This window comes from Micromys minutus (assembly GCF_963924665.1).
Source record: "Micromys minutus genome assembly, chromosome: 12".
Taxonomy (NCBI): domain Eukaryota; kingdom Metazoa; phylum Chordata; class Mammalia; order Rodentia; family Muridae; genus Micromys; species Micromys minutus.
The window spans coordinates 20,014,567-20,032,553 of record NC_137981.1 but is presented as its reverse complement, the minus strand read 5'-3'; the positions used below and the strand labels follow the sequence as shown (position 1 = coordinate 20,032,553).

Below are 17,987 nucleotides of genomic sequence, written 5' to 3'. Positions count from 1 at the left end.
AAAAAAAAAGACACTTTGTGCAGAATAGTCAACTGATCATCTTTGCAGAGCCAAAATTATCAGCCCTCCAAGATTTCTTCATTTCTAGGTCTGTCAGTGATCCTGGGCCAGAAGGCCAAAGACTTACCCTCACATGTTGCTGACATAGGGCTGCTGGTGGAGATTTGTCTTTACAGCATCTCTAAGCTCTGGAAACCATGTTAGGTTTCCTATGTTTTTAGATATTTGGTCATTCTCAGATTTCTGATGGAGTTGAAGATTAATCTAGTTTTATAGCCTATCCAAGATATTTAACTTTGAGAAAACATACTCAGAATATTTTCAAATAATAATAATAGTTATACACAGCTTAGATTTAAAAACAAGGGGTTTTTGGATTTTTGTTTGTTTGTTTGTTTGTTTTTTAAGGTAAACCAAAAGAGTGATATGTAGATTTATGTTAAGTCAATACATGACTGTACAGGAAGAGGAGGTGGGAAAAAGGAGAGGAAACAGAAAAGAAGAAGTCAGGGAGTGAGAACAGAAGAGGAGGAGTCAAGGGAGGAAAATGAGGAGAAGAAGCAGGAAGGGGAGGCCTGTAAAAATGGCAAGTTATAAGGGATCTCATAGGAGGGAAATAGAAAGTGTAGTAGTAAACCTTCCCAATGTAGACGAGCAGTTTGTGTTCCTAATTACTGAGTTGTGTTTTCATTGAATGGGTTTATTTGGGTTGAAGAGAATACTGCAACAGAGCCTTAGTGTTCTTAGATAAGTTTCAAGTGAATAATGTTAATCAGGTGCTATTTCTCCACTGGTATGTACTATGTAATAAAAGCTAAGGTGTTCCTAAGAGGATTTTACATGTGTGCCTCAAAGTTAACAGAAGATCTAATGCAGCCATCAGTTTTCTGGTGGCTGGCTCAATCAGGGTCTCCTTACTCCTTAAATTGTAATATTGTTAATAGAAAGTAATATTCTGTTAGAAAGACTCTGGGAGAACTGATTGAGAAAATACTGTGCTAGAACCAGCCTCTGGGCTTCTATCTTTCAGATGATTTTAGGAACTTATCTATTAGAATAACTATTATCTTGATTACCATGAAATCATTTCAATTCTGTTGTGTTTTACACAAGTGCCTTACTTTCCATAAATCCTCAGAAACTGAAAATGGATAGAGGTGCAAGTACCCTCAATCAATCCTCTACTCTTGAGCAGTTGTGTTAGCAGTAGACATAAAGAGCTAAACACAATATGCATACCAGGTACACAGAGTCTCCTGATTACCCATGTCGCCTAGAGTCAGAATGACCAGTAAGAAACTAGCATTGCAGCAAGCCAGAATAAACAAAATAGAAAAGTTCACAAAGCTGCAAGAATGAGAGGTGTACCAGTGTGTGAACATAGATAGTTGGCACCTTGATACAGCAGTGGTGAAAGAAAGTAGTAGTGAGGAGCTAACCAAGTCAGGGCAAGATTAGATTGAGTATTTTTCCAGTACCCGGGTTATTGGCACAAACTGCTGTTGCTCTAAAGGTTTGCAGAGTTGTCTAAGACCCTTTTCTCATGGATCAAAATCTAAACAGAATGTTCCTTTTAGAAAAATAGACTGTACAAATGTTTAGTGTGTGTTAAGAGTAAAATAAGAAGCAAGAATGCTGACAAGCATATCTCAGCCCTCCCCCACAGACACAAATAGACACAACACACACACACACACACACACACACACACACACACACACATTCCTGCCACCAGATTTGTTTGTGCCAACTTGTTTCCTTTTTCTGGAGACTTCAACCATTTCTTTCCTGACATTAATTCAGGTTTTATTGATAGCCTCTAAGAAATCACTCTTTCTTCTAGCCTCTCGTGTCTCCTCCACTTTGGGCAAAGACTAAGAAAGGAGAGTTCTGAGGATAGGAAGGCATCTCTCGGAAGTAGGTAAAGGGCCCATTGTACAATGGACATCCATCTCTTCTCCTTCACATTCCTTCAAGAAGGCCCTTGTAACCTTTGTCTCTGATACTAGAACTCTACCCATGCCAAGGAGTGTCCTACAGAAGAGCAGCTAGCACAAGTACTTTTGAGTCAGCTTCTGGATCTGCCTTCTCACCATCCTCATATAATGGTCTCCCAGGAGATGCACTTACAGCTCAGCAAGTCTCTGAATTCATTCTCTGAGATGAAAAGAGACACAAGAATAGACACAGCCAAGAGCCATACGAACATATGTGTGGGCTACAGTGTAATTCAATAAGCATATATTATGATTTATGCAAATAAGAGTAATTAAAATTCCTGTTTCCTTGGACCTTTAGCATCCCTTTGTATTTGCAGCCTCAAGTAGCCTCTCTTCTAATTGTTCATTAAATATTTAAGTCTTTATAAACTGTGGTCACCCTGTTATGCTGTAAAATATTACATGTCCAGACTAGATTTTGGTGCCCATAATCCAACCCCATTTTTTGTTTTGTTTAATTTTGTCTTGTTTGCTTGTTTTTTTGTGGGGTTTATATTGTTTTATTATTTGGGAAGACGGTGTCTTGTTTGTTTGGTTTTGCTTTTTGTGTTTTGTTTTTGTGATAAGGTTTCTCTGTGTAACAAAGTTCTGGATGTCCTCTAAGTGGTCTGTAGACCAGGCTTGCCTCACTTAAACTCACAAAGAACCTCTTGACTTTGCCTCTGAAGTTTGAACCACCACACCCAGATAATCCAACCTCTTTTTAATTCCTCCTTCCTTGCCCTTCCTAAATTGTAGTAATCTCTTTCCTACTTTATGGGCAGTTTTAGTTATGAATATAAGTGAAAACATGTGTCATCTATTTGTACACAGTTTGTTTCACTTAATAAAATGACCCCTGGTAGATAACTCAGATGATTCCACATCTTGACTATTGGTAATGGTGTGAAGGTATCTTTGGCATATTGATCATTCTTTTGATTATATATCCAGAAGTGGAATGTCTAGATCATACAGATATTGTACTTTTACTTTTTAAAAAAATATCTCCTTGGTGATGCTAAGGGTTAAGAAGACATCATAGTAGTAAAGGGCATGCTTAGCATGCTAGACACCAGGCACAATCCTCAGCACCGTAAAAAGAAAGAATAGGTAGGAGTGCTTCCAACAGTTACAAGAGGACCCCTCCTCTGCATCCTTTTCAATATCTCTGACTTTTCACTTTGGGGCAAGAAACCATTCTGACTGGAGTGGGTTTATATCTCATCATGAATTTGATTTGCATCTCCATGGTGATTACAGAGGGGAACCATTTCAGGATGCCAATATAAGCAATGATATTTCAACATCAATACCCTAGGCAACAAATGCAAAACTACTCAAACAGGATTGTGTCAAACTAAGAAGCTTCTTAAGCAAAGAAAACAACCAAAGGGATGAAGAGACAACATTGAGAATGACAATAGCAACCAACTCAGCAGTGGAATATGTGTCAAACTAATAATCATCCTGAGCAAAGAAACCAAGCAACAGGATGAAAAACAACATTCATCAAGATAATAGCAACCAACTCACCAATGGAGTAAATATCTAGAATAGAAACAAACTCACGATCACAAAAAAAAGTAAATAATATGATTTGTTGAATGAAGAAGTGATCTGAGAATACTTAAGAGTGGCTAACAAATATATGAGAAATGCCAAGTGTGACAGTTTGATTGAAATGTTTCCCATAACCTAAGACATCTTATCTCTTGATTACAAGTTCCTAGCACTGTTTGGAGAGGTTTAAAGAGTGTGTCCTTGCCTGAGGAACTATATCACTGGAAATAGGTTTTGAGAGCTTGAATGTTGGCACCATTTTGAATTCTCTCTCACTGTACATCCTGCTTGTGGTTGGATTTGTGAACTATCAGCTGTCACTATGCCTGTTGCTTGTGCAATGTTTTCCCACTATGATAGTGGTGGACACTTTTCCCTCCTGAGCCATACATAACCCAAATAAGTCCTTCCCTTCTGCAGGCTGCCTTGATCAGGGCTCTTCATTCAAGCAATAGAAAAATAACTAATGTGATCAGCATCACTAATCATCAGGATGCTGCAAATCACTGCACCTGTGCCCTAAGTGATTCTATAAATAAGTAAAGTGTCTATACAGTCGTGGTACTACTTGCTTACATTTGATTAGAATCCTTGAACAAGAAAATTCATCCCCTTAGTGAATACAAGACCTAAGCTACATCCCAACAATCAGATGGAGAGACTATAAGAAAATTTAATGCATATACTTAGGTTTCTTTGAAGCATAAATTGTAGCATTAGAATCTTTTCAAAGTGCTACGATTTGGAAATTTCCCCTAGAGGCCTACAAATTAAAGACTGGGTCCTTGCCTGCACACTACTAGAAAAGGGCAAACCCTTTAAGAGAAAGAACCTAGTGGAAGGAAGTTAGGTGTGCCTTTGAGGGAATTATTGGGATTCCTGGCCACTCTCCACTCTCTGTTTCCCAGCTACCCTAAGTGAAATAAGCCTCTGCCGTATTTTTTCTGCCACTCTGTTCTGTGCCATCCCAGGCACAAATCAATGGGTCTAAGGGGCCATGGTCTGAAAGTCTCCAAGGCCCCAGTCCATCACCAGCACATATCCTTCTAAAGAATCACTCTCTCCCTAGCCTCATTTTAGATCATGAATCCTTAAATACCCCCTAAGAATACCTGCCATTCAGGAATTGTCAAGAATCTGCACCCCAATTTGCCATTAATTCCCTGAAATTTATCTTCCATTAAGATGCATATTGTTTTTTACAGCTTCTCTTTCTAGTTATAGATTGTAAATTTTCCTTCTGCTGAGTCTTAGAGCTGACTGACTATTTTTCATTATATTTGTAAGGCTTGGAGGGGAGGGGAAAGGTAGGCCATTTCTTTATTTGAGAATTCTGACATTTATTAGCATAATAAAACTCTCAAGATGAAATTGCAGTTTTCCAGACAGTAATTTCGTTTGCAGGACAACTTACAAGGAATTTATTTGAAAGCCGGGTAAAACCTAAAATATATGAGACGTACAAAAAATGAAGACCCCAAATAAAATGAAATAAATAGGTTAGGAATGGAAAACTCAGCTGTTATCTCTCACATATTAATTACCAGGCAACTGGAACCATCGTCCAGGATGTCATGTTTTTCAACCCATCTTGGACTTCTTTGAAAGCTGCTGTTTGGAACTTTCTTCCAGTGTGTGGGAAAACATCTTGTAGAATCCCCTGACACAGCATTCCTTGGCAGGAAGCTGCCACTGTGTGGCTGTGGATAGCAAGGTCATTCATTTGGACAGAAATTCCCTATTGTCACTTAATTGATCAGCCAGAAGAAGCTAATGATGAATACATTTTTTAAAAATCCTATTCCCCATTATTCAAAGGTTTAGTGAGATTGAATAGCCTGAACAAATTCACATAGCTGATACAGAGCAAAATCAGTGCAAGAGTGGGTCTTCTGAGCTCCAGTAGAATTGATATAATTTAAACAGAATTTGGATGTGGTTTGGATGTTCATAGAGTTCAGAAAGCAAGATCCCGCCATCATCATATCATTTTATTCATGCAGTGATATGGCTGATGGAAGGAAGCTATGGAACTCATACATAAAACCATTATTATCTAACATACTAAAGTCAGTTGTGATATTACATGCCTGTCATCCAGGCTCTCAGGAAACTAACACAAGACAATCATGAACTCAGAACCAAACCTAAGCTAATGATTCTCCAAGATAGCCTGAGCTACATGGGAAGACCCTGATTCAAGTTACAAAAGGTCAGAATACAAATTTGAATGGAAGGCACTTACCTTAAGTTCCCAAGAGGTAAATACTAAATAAGACAGTCACTAAGCTCCGGAGTAGCATCCCAGAAAAACTTTTCAAAAGGGGAAGAGACAGAGAATGAGTAGCACTAGGGTGTTGGTGGACATGCCATCTGGCATGACTGTTTCCCAAGAGGTCACAGGAGAGTGGAGGGAGAAGTGACTGACCAACCTGAGCATCCCATTGGCCTAGGGTTCACTGTAGCAACAAGAGATAAATATATGTCTTGTTTTGTTGCTTAATGGGAGAGGGGGACCAAAAGGGGAGCCAGGCATAGTAGTACTTATATATAATCCCAGAATATGGGAAGTGGAGACAGGAGTGAATTTAAGGTTACCCTGCATTATGTGACCCTATCTCAAAAAACAAAAACAAAAGGCAAGGGTGAAAAGGACAACTGGGGTACTCAGGTTGAGATATCCAGAGCCCACTGACAAGTTTAGAAAATTTGGGCCAATGTGTCATAAGGATCCCTGTGATATGATGTACAAAGAATGTCTTTTGTCCCCAAATTCAAATTCAATCAAATCAAGCCAAGAAATATGATATAGAGCCAATACAGAAACAACAACCGGAAACAATAAGACAAGTATAGAACACAAGTCATTATATAGAACTCTAATTTAGACAACCAGTCAGAAGCTGACTAAAGGAGGAAGGGTGTTATCAAAGACTTAAGAGCATACCAGATGCTACATACAAGTCTTGTTCAGAATCTAACTGAAGAAACTGACTGTAAAAGATGCTTCCTGGTCCTCCCCCTTACTGAAGAGCTACTGGTAGTTGGTAGTTTCTGGGGAAGGCAGAAACACCCTCCTTTGGAAATGTGGCCCCTAGTAGGATTTCTATGGTGCACTGAAAGGTCACACTCATGTTCATATGGCAGCAATTGTACCTATAACATTTTTATATAAATATATGATATTGAGAGTATAGTAGGGTAGATCTGGGGAGTGGGATGGGGAAGGAGATCAGTAAATATCATTTTTAACTGTATAGATGTATGAAATTCTCAAGAATAAAAAAACTGTTTAAAGGATAATAAATAAGTAAATTTCCCCACAACAAACCATATGTGGCAAAGCACCATTGGCATATGTACATATGAGGCTGAAGAATATGGTGAATGAATAAAAGCAGAGTCATTCACACAACACTGGCTGTAGCAATAGCCACAAGGTGGATGATGGCACAAGTGGCCCAGGATGCAAGAAACAGAAGAGCCAAGACATTGAGTAGAGAACAAAGATACATTATTCTCCATATGACACAACTCTCAAAGCAGATAAAACAGTTTCCTGGTGTTTCCAGAGTTCATATATTCTTTTATATATGCCAAATGCAATGGGATTATAATATAACAAAGTTTCAGAGTGTAGATTGGAACTGAAGCCTTCCAGATTTCAGAATCTGTAATATTCCTGTGACATCTACTATCTCCTTAACTATCACCATAAAAGAACATGGTTGTGTTCACATTAGACAGTGTAGTGGTTTGAATATGCTAGAACCATTATAAGGAGGTATGGCCCTGTTAGAATATGCGGGGCATTGCTAGAGGAAATGTCTCACTGTAGGGGTGGACATTGAGATCCTCCTCCTAACTGCCTAGAATACAGTCTCTCTCCCAGTTGCCTTCAGATCAAGATGTAGAACTCTCATCTTCTTCTCCCAAACCATGTCTGCTTACAAGGTGCCATGCTTCCCATCATGATGACAGTTGACTGAATCTCTGAAACCATAATCCAGCCCCAACTACATGTTTTACTTTATAAGAGTTGCTATGTTTGTGGTGTCTTTTTGCAGCAAGAAAGCCCTAAAACAGACTCCATCCTTGAGAGTTACTATGTTATTGGGAGGTTATTCTCATTAATATAAAGAACATGTTCAGATTAAGAAGATGGAAGAAATAAAATGAAAACATAGCTGAGACTTCAAGTAGAGAGCACACAGAGAACATTCTAAACAGCAAAGGACTGCCTCATCAAGTACCTAAACACTATCCTTGGATTTATAATCCATCCCAGATATTCTGCACATTCACATGGCATCATTACCGCAATTTGCAAAACCAGAGCCACATGTAAGATGAGATAGAAGAGGTAGAAGTAATTAAAGCATCTAGAATAATATCAATCTGTTCTATAAGTCAAGCATAGCAACCTTGAGTAATGCCCATGATGATATCAACAAGTCTGTGAACCATAGGAAAGATACAACATGTGTGCCTTACATGTAAGTTAGTCGCAAGCCTGATTTTGTTATCTCTTTGACTTTATGGAATGGTACAGAAAATAATTTGCTAGAAACCATTGGTGTAGGGGGTTTTTCAGGAGGGTATTCACTCAATTTATTTGTACTAAGCCTGAATTAAGTGAAAGGTTCAGCACTGGAATTACTTTGGGTTACTAAAACATGACCCATTCACTCAAGGAGTTTGGATTAGCACAGCATGAGAGACAGGTCTCCAGCAGCATCATTATTTGGGGTGTCTGTCTTGAGCTTGGGAATGGAACCAGTCTCACAAATGCAGTCACATCTCATAGGTCACATCCTAGAGGCTCAGTAATACAATTGATCATCTAAAGAATGGTGGATCTTCCAGAACATCATGAGACTTTGAGTTGGGACATTATTGAGTTCAGTTCAAAATCAAGATACTCAAGGGAGTCCAAAGAGAAGGGAAAAAAAATCATTCAAACAGCAGGTGATAGTCTGGTGGGCTATCCCTCTGTCCGCAGGGTTCCTGCAGCAACTCTCCCCCTGAAACGGTGATGATTTCCTCCTAAAAGGAAAAGAGAAAAAAAGGAAATCCAATTCATAATCAAGAAGAGACATAAACATTCATGAAGTGTTTGGTAAAGAATGGTTTGAGACAGAAAGACTAAGGCTACATATCTATCTCCCCCCACTCAACTTTCTACAAATAAAAGGGAAAACCTTCTCTTAAAAATAAATGTTTCTGTATAGTGTGCAAAAATAAGAAGAAAGGCCACCAAGTAAAATGTAAAAAAAAAAAAAAAAAAAAATGTTGAAAAACAAGTAGATTATCTAAGAAGAAGCACAGCTGGGGACATGTTAGGGACACAACTTCTAATAAATGTTTGCCCCGGTTGCTGGTGAAATTGAAAAGGCCCAAAACAAAGACATTTTCATAGCCCTCAGAGTGCTACTCTTTGTTGGCCCCAAGCCCCCAGCAGAACACACTAGATTTGGAAAACATCAATCTATGTACACATGAATAAACTTGAGACTGAACACTGGAAGTTTGTCTCATTGTTAAGTTATTTAAGGACCACCTCAACTATAACAAAATGATTCAGAACTCAGTGGTCCAACAGATTTCTAAGAAAATACCAAACATACAAAGGAAACAAAAAGAAGCTTTAAGAGATCTACATTATCTTTCTCAATGGGGTAAGCCATCCATGAAACAAGAGTAGGATGTCATAAGAAAAAAAATGAGCATGCAATTGGAAATATGACTGCTTAAATTAAAAGTATTTTCAGCAGAACAGATGTAACTAAAGAGCAATTTGGTAGATACAGGAATTGTAATATCAAGAAAAAGATACCTAAAGATAGAAAGTGGACTGTGAATAAAGAGACAATTTACAGGTGACTAACTGGAAGTAGCCCTTAAGTATATGAAAAGATATCTCAGCAGCAGAGGCCATGAGAAAAATAAAAGCTAGACCATTGTGAGCTATTGCATCTGCCCATCTGATGGAAGAACAGGCCTCAAATAGTTCTGGCAGGAACATGGATTGGCTCCATGTTTTTGGAAAGCAATCTGGCTGGTCTTCTGCAATTAAAATGTGTATGATTTTCTTTCCAGCTATTTCAATTCAAGGAATCAATCCTGGAAAACAATACATATGCATGCATAGTGACGAAGCAACATATACACAGTACAGAAGTCTCCGAAATGCTGTTCATGATTATGAAACTGGAGGATGAAGAGATGGACTCAAGAAGAGAATGTGAAATTGAGCTGAACTCTACACGCATACCAGGTAATGCAGGTACACACACCAACGTGGAAAGATCTGCCAGGCACATTTTTGAGACAGATTCTTATGCATTGCAGGCTGGCCTTAAACTTGCTATGTAGCTAAAGATGACCTTGAATGTTTGACCCCAATTTTTCCTCCTTCTTGAGTACTGAGACTACAAACTTACTTCTCCACCTATGCACCCAGTTTATATTGTGCTGGGTTTCAAACCCAGAGCTTTGTGCTAAGCAAGCACTCTAATAACAGATGCTCGTTCCCAACTCCTAACCACATTTTAGTAACAGTTAGCACCTACTGCTGATATTGAAATGCACTCCATACAGTGATATCTCCATGAAACCTCACAGGCATGTCATCCAACTGAAAAGGAAACTGAGTCACAAAAGCCTAAACAGTGACCGACAGCCATGCATAATAATGAAGCTGGGATTTAAACTTGACATTCTGGTATCAGGACCATGCCTTTAAACACTATCTTCTACAGTTTATTAAATGCTAGCTTGGGGGTTAAACTGTTAAGTTATATGATGTAAAAGTCACAAAACTGTGTATTTTTTTAGCATAATTTTTGGAATTACTGCCTACCAAATAACACATGGCACACTATTAACTCAAGGTGGAAGATGCAACCGGGGGCTTGAAGTCAGTAAAGCTGATATGACTAATATAATCATAAATTAATGGTGTCATTAAAATTTAATTTATCAACACTGACCACCAGCACTCCAAGTAGACATAGATAATACCTTTATGTAGGGCTTGAAGTGAAATTACTGATCTCCAAAATTTAAATCTGGAATGAATAAAGCCCTTCAGAGATGTCTGGTGTGGCTTCCTGTGTAGAGACTACCCTGAGAACTGGGTACTGACACTTTGATTGAAATACTATTGGAGATAAGGAGCCATAGCTGCTGGAGCAGCTTATTTTAAACAAGAAAAAATAAGCACTGGGTCTCAGTAGGAAATTAAAATCCGGAGAGGAAGGCAGCTAGGGGCTTAACTCCTGACTGCAGTTGATACCAGCCATTGGAACTTGGCCATGTGCCTTGGCCTCCCTGGTCTTGGTTTCCTGGTCTGTGAACAAGGCTAATGTGCTTCCATAACACAGGGGTCACCATGGTTATGAGGACATGTATGCTTGACCCAGAACAATGCTACCAGAATTCATATACTCCCTTCCTTCCTCCTTCCTCTGGCTGTTAAAAGGCCCTTCCCAAAACAAGTAGAAATCCACCCTGACCTCGTCTAGATCCACAGCAGTGCTCTGAGCCCAGGCATCTGTGACTGAGCAGCTTTCTCTTCTGTCCTCTCTCCTCTCCTTTTCTCTATCTCTGCTTTAGGTATGGTGGTGCTGGTGGTAGTGTTAGTGGTAATGGAGTAGTGTTGTTATTATTATAGTTATTGCTGCTGCTGCTATTGTTATTTTTGTTAGTTGGAGGTTTCATTGTTGTTATTGTTGTTGTTGTTGTTGTTGTTGTTTATTGCTATGTAACCCAAGCTGCCCTTGAATTGTTGATTCTCCTACCTCAGTATCCACAGTGCTGGAATTACAGATGTTTCCCAATGTGCCTAACTAGAAAGGTGATGTTCTATATGTTCCATCCATTAAGCCAGGAGAGAAGGTATTTCTCAGAGCCTGTGGTCTTCAGTGGATGGATAAAATAAAAAAGGCAATACATAATCCAAAAGACCCTATTTCTGCAAAACCCTAGTGCAAGCAATTCTGTGACAGCTTCTAAACCTGTGAGACTCAATTAGCTATTGGAGCTGGAGTTCCCATAATTTTATTCCAGAATCCCTCAGACTTTCCCTTCTTGTTGCTGAGGTACGACTCGTCTTGCAGTTATGAGAACTGCCAACAACTGCACCAAAACTAAAGTTGCTTCTCACTACAACACATATGAGACATTTGCAAGACAGCATGTGAGTCAGTGATGGGACAAATGGCAGAGTACTGGGCACAGGATCACAGGGTGCAATGATGAATACGATACTGTTTAAAGTCCACGAGACCTCAAACAAGCACTGTGTGCATTCATCTGCTCAAATGTTATGGTTTGAATGTGTTCCCCAAAAGCATGTTTGCCAGACATAATTGCAATTTAATGGTTCTAAGGGATAGAACCCAGAAGAGGTAAGCAGGTCATATGGTCTATGCCTCCACCAGTGAATCAAAGACGTTGTCTCAAGAATGGGGTTCTTTGTCATAAAATGACTTTGGGGTGTGTGTGTGTGTGTGTGTGTGTGTGTGTGTGTGTGTGTGTGTGTGTGTGTGTGTAAGAAAAAGGCAGAGAGAGAGATGCATGCATGTGCAAGTGTACACAGAAGCGAGCTTACCTGTGCTCGCAGGAAAGTGTGGAGGACAGATATCACTCTTCTATTTAGTCTTTCAGACAGAGCCTCTCTTCTGAACATGATTTTGGCTACACTGACTGATCAATGAGACCTCAGGATCTGCCTGTGTCTACTACTCTTAACCCAGTACTGTGGTACAAGTGCATGTTGCATGACTGGCTTCATGTGGGTGTTGGGGATCTCAGCTCAGGTCTCCTTCTCATACATTAAGCACTTTACCCACTGAGCCATCTCCACAGATACAGATGTAGCCCCCTCTTGCATTTTCCCAGTCTCTTGTTCTCTCACCCTGCTTTGCTCTTCCACATTTTGCTAGGAGATGGTGTAGGAAGAAAACACTCCTTGAGTGACAGTTCCTCCATTTTGGACTGCTCAGACTCTAAAGGTATGAAAAATGGTTTTGTGTTCCTTATAAATTTTGCAATGTGTTGTGCTCTATTGGAATGGCAGCACATGCAGGAGAGGCTGAGGCTCAGTAGGACTACATGAACATGGCCAAGGACACACGTGCCCCAAGGATAAAAGCAAGTTTAGACACAAGCAGTGGTGACTCTATGTGGAGATAAGTTGCTATGGCCATGTGACTGCTTCCTGCCTTTCAGCTAATCTCAAAGCTGCTCGGGATAGAAGTTGTTCAGAGGGGCATTCCTGACACTAAGAGAAGGACTTGGATAAAGAGCCAGCTGTCATCTCCTAATGCTGACAACAGATAACCCTCAGATACTTAGAGAAGAGAGGCCTAGGAGTGGGGTTACAGGTACACAGGGCCAGTTAAGGCATGTAACAGAGGGGGGACAATGAGCCCCAGAGTTGCCCTGGACAGCCAGTGGTCTCTTCTACTCAGATATGCCATAGTTCTGAGACTCTACTGCCTTAGCTTGAGCCTGTGCCTACTGTGCTTGCTCCAGGCTTTCTTCAGCCAAAGTTTCTGCCAATCCCGTGCCCAACTAACCCTTCAAAGAGAGTTACCTTGTGGAAATCAATGAGATCTGTTAGGGTGGCGTGACGATTAGGGTCCACTCCCAGAAAGCTGTAGAAGTCCCCAGAGGCATCCACAAGGAAATGTTTGAAGCCTCTCTGCAGGCGATAAGACAGGGTATAACCCCAGATCTTCTCACTGACCCGGACTAGAAATGCTCCCTCGGTCATATTCTCCAGAAGGTCTTCTGCAATCTCTCGGCTAATAATTCCTATTTCAAAAGAAGAAAATGAGAAGAAATTCTTCTACTTCACAGCCAAATTATCTAATACCTCTTTCTCTCTGGCTCATTTTATAGACCAACCATGTTCGACAAGGACCAGAGTGCAGCCTGCTTTTCCCCAAATTAAACCACACTAATTTGGATTAATTTGGTAATCAAGGAATTACTAATGAACTGGAATTATAGCATCTATTGATTACAAATACTAGAGAGCCTTAAAGCCCAGAGTTAATGACTAGCCACAGTGATGGAGGACCATGCCACAATTACCTGGTACAGTAGATGAAACCTAAATGTTTTCCCCCCTAAAGCAGGAGGGTTCAACCTTGTGACATTGAAACACAAAACTGTCAGCAACAAAGCTCAGTCTAAAATAATGCATGATCATAATGCCTGGAATATGCTTACAATTTTTTTCACAGCTGTTCTGAGGCACAAGTGGCCCCTGTATGTGATCAAGATTTACCAAGGACATGGTAATGTTTCAGGTTCAGTCCAGACTTGGACTTGGGTCTTCAGATCTCCAACTGCAGAGTTCTTTGCTCTACACCATGTTAACTCAAAAGGACAGAACTGCTAGAAAATACAATAAAGGGGAGATTAAGATATATTTGCATGGAGATATTGGAGAGGAACAAGAAGTTCAACATGATAGCTTGGTAGATTATGTGTAAACAACAAGGGGAGTAATTGTAAGGTGTTAACAGGAAGCATGTGTTGAAAGAATAACAAGGTCTATTCATGGGTCATTCACATAAATGTATTGTCACTAACATGAACAGAATCTCAGGAGCTTCGGAGACATAGAGAACAGTATATTCTAATCCTAGAAGGGAGGCAAGGAGAGGAGAAGAGAGAGCGAGTAGAAGCAGTACTTAATACCAAGTGGCTGAGAATTATCAAAGACATATGGTAAAGGTGTACAAAGATACTTAATATTCCCTTTGTCAACCAGGGAGGGCAGGCAGATTTCCAATAAAGATGAAACAGGGTAACTTCTCAGTTGCAGTAATAGAAGCCATAGGAAATTAAATTAATATAGTCAGTGTGCAAAAAGCAAAACAGCTACATTTAATAAGACAATCTTTTAAGGGGATGGGTACAATAAAGTCATCCTCAGAAAAGTAACTTGAGGGAGTTGATTAATAAAGGATATATTTCAGAATACACACACACACACACACACACACACACACACACACACACACCCTGGGCAGAGAATGTGAGAATCCAAAAGGAATGGTGAGTACATGCTGTAGGTCGATCTAAAAACAAACAAAAGTAAGCATCCAGGACAATGAGATCAGACAAGATTTTTTAAGATTAATTGCAATAGATGATGAATATTCAGCCCCTATACTCAGTGAAATTTTATTTGGCTATAAAGGAAAATAAAATTATGGAATTTTCAGGAACATGGATGCTTGGAAAATATTATACTGAGTGAAGTATCCCAGACTTGGAAAGACAAACATGTGTTTTTCCACTCAAATATGGATCCTAGCATCAAATCTTTATATGTGTGTGTTTATTTTGGAGTATCTATCCAGAGACTGGCTGCATGAGCCATTCATGCAGAAGAGGAAGAAAGATCTTAAGGGAGGAGGTGTTTTATTTTGGTTTCTATTTTCCTGATAAACACTAAAAGCAATTTAAGAAGGAAGGTTTTATTGGTTTACAGTTGCAGTACATCACTGAGGGAAATCAGGGTAGGGAAATCAGGGTAGGAAGGAACTCAAGGAGGGAACCTGGAGGCAGAAACTGAACAAGGGTTTGGTCCCTGTGATTTATGCAGCCTTCCTTTTTGGGTCACCAGGAACCACCTAAATATGGCTGGCAATGCCCTTCAGAGAGCTGGACCCTGTTTTATAGATTTGCCTATATGCCAATCTGATGGAGGCATTTTCTTAATTGAGATTCTTTCTTCCCAAATAACTTTAGCTGTGTCAAGTTGACAAAAAGCTAACCAAGACAGGGAGATAATAGAACCCAAAGGATAATAGAAGCAGAAAAGTGAATGAGGAAAATAAATCAGCAAAGTGTGAAAGACAAGATGAACTGAAAAATAAACACGTTGAGACTCCTTTCAAATTACAGAACTAATGAAGTACTGACGAATTAACAGACAACCAACAAATGAAAGAAAAGAAATTATAGATAAAGCATTTGGGACCAGGATCCCACCAGATAGAAGAGAAGCACACCACACAGGACTCAAGATTGTTGCTGTGTCCACTTAACATTTTCTTCTTGACCTCAATGCCCTCTACTTGACCTTGTATATTCTAGTCCTCAGTACCATAATTAAATAAATGGATGCTCCTTATGGATTACCCAGTCTCGGCTCAGAGTATGACAACTTGCAATTACAGACAATGATGGAAACAAGACATTAGCACAAGACTTTGGTGGCATAATGGCCCACAGAGGAGGACAAAGACAGAAATAGACAGGTGGATCTAAGGATGCTTGTAAGAATTTAAAACTAGGAGGCTGACTCAATGAATCTGGAGGGTTAAATACAACTACAAGGAGCCAAGGTGAGACCATCCAGGGCCACCTTTACAAAGAACAGAATCAAAACTCAGGAAGATACAGAAATATGCCCCTGCAAAAGGCTTATAGCGTCAAATGCTTGGTCAAAAGGGAATAGAACTATTAGGAAGTGTGGCCTTGTTGGAGTAGGTGTGCTCTTGTTCACAAAAGAAAGAAGGAAGGAAGAAAAGAAGAGGGAGGGGAGAGGGAGGGAGGGAGGAAAGGAGGAAAGGAGGGAGGGAGAGAGAGAGGGACAGTGAAAGAAGAGAAGGGGAGAAGGGAAGGGGGAAGGAGAGGGGGAATGGGGGAAGAGGAATGGAGAGGAGAGGAGAGGGGAGGGGAGGGGAGGGGAGAGGAGAGGAGAGGAATCTTAAGGAGACAATGGAGGGAACAGAGGAAGCTGTGAAGAGTGAAGCTCTGAGGGAATGTGTATTGTTGACATGGCCGTGTCAAGGATTCTGTAAGCTCAGAGCCTTAGAGGAATGGCAAAGCCTTCTCAGTGGGGATGAGAACATTGGCAAGGCCTTCTTCTCTAGGCCATCTGTAGATGTTGATGTACAGAAAATGTCCATTTTAGTTTCAGTTTTCTCCCTTCAGATACTTATAGCCTGACATTTTCTCCTATACAAAGACTGTTCCAGCCACACCTGTCTCCTCAGTCCAGCTGTATACTACAGACTCTGTAATAACATCTCCTCTTTGTTCAGCTGTAGGCAATGACCCAGCCTTCTTTTTCACCTCCATATAATAAACATGATGAGCTGGGGTGCTCTAGTTTCTCCAGTAGAGAGCCCAGTCCACATAATCCCAGATTTTCTGTCTGAGTGTCTCTCTGTCTTTGTCTTTTCTCACTGCCCCAGAGAGAACAAAGCCCTGGAACCTGTACAAGCAAGCATACAGCAAGATGTTCAGACATAGATCCACAGATCAAGACTTAGCAGCCTGAGCACTACTTGTATTTGAGACAACTCCTCTCAAATGCCAAAACACCCTCCCAGTTGTTACCACCAAAACTGTCCCCTGGAAGTACAATCACCTGCTGAGAACCCCCATTATGGGCACAGACTAGAAACATGTTAATAAATGAACAACAAAAAAATTTTAGACCACACTACTACAGCACATCATGTAATTTGCATTAAATGTATGGTTTCAATTGTAGTAGCTTATATTAAAATTATTATATTTGCACAAGCCTGACTTATAAGAACAATGACTTTCCAGGATTATTTTATTCTATTCTATTCCCATGTCTAGAAATGTATCTGAACTTGGATTATCAATAAGTAGCTCAGAGTAAGTGCAATTCCATGACTGGTATATATGAGACATTGACATTGTGCCTACCACAGTTCTGAGAGGTGTCCAGCATAAGTTTGTTAAAGATTCACACTAGCTAGTCTTTTGAGACAGATACTTACACACACACACACACACACACACACACACACCATTTCTGCAGGGTAAAAAAACGAGGCATAAGAAGACTGAGTTACCAACCAAGGTCTCACAGCAGGAGAGAAAAGAAGTCTGACTGTCAGTCTATACTCCCCCAGAACCTCCCATGCAAGAAACAGGAGAACTGTGTGAGCACAGTGTGGATTAGCACAGCCAGTTTCTGCCCCAAGGAGACTCAACCCAGAAGTGCATAAAAGCTTCTCAGCTGGCTGAGTTATAGGTGAGCCAGAACCTAAGCTCTAGGCACAGACTGAGAGGAAAGGCTAACTACCCTAGCTGAAGTAATGCCCAAGGGTAAGATGTGGGGAAGAGATAGCAATTAGCATCTACAAAGAGGAAACAGTATTCAGTTCTGAAGTCTTTCAAATACAGACTCATCACCAGATGCTGGGACATTAAGTTCAGTGGCCCTGGTATATCTGAGGAAGGTGATTCCAGGATCCATCCACACAACATGACTCAGTATTTGCACATAATCTATGAAAAACCTTCCATATTTGGGTACTTTAAGTCATCTCTAGATGGCACATAGTGTCTAATTCAATGATACAAATTTTTTTCCATCTTCAGTTGGTGAATCCATGGATACAGAACCCACAGACACAGATAGCATAAAGG

At 40.1% G+C, this 17,987-nt stretch overlaps 1 protein-coding gene across 1 annotated transcript in view; it reads right to left on the bottom strand.

Annotated features, from left to right (window-relative positions):
• Nucleotides 1-8,481: 8,481 nt before the first annotated feature.
• The window catches only part of SH2D4B (SH2 domain containing 4B), a gene marked incomplete at its 5' end in the record, with an annotated part of 77,976 nt that continues 68,470 nt past the window's right edge, over nucleotides 8,482-17,987 (bottom strand). Inside the window, 2 exon segments of the mRNA XM_080925868.1 lie at nucleotides 8,482-8,588; nucleotides 13,144-13,364. Of these exon segments, the coding sequence (XP_080781994.1) occupies nucleotides 8,496-8,588; nucleotides 13,144-13,364 (314 nt within the window). The 3' untranslated portion in view covers nucleotides 8,482-8,495.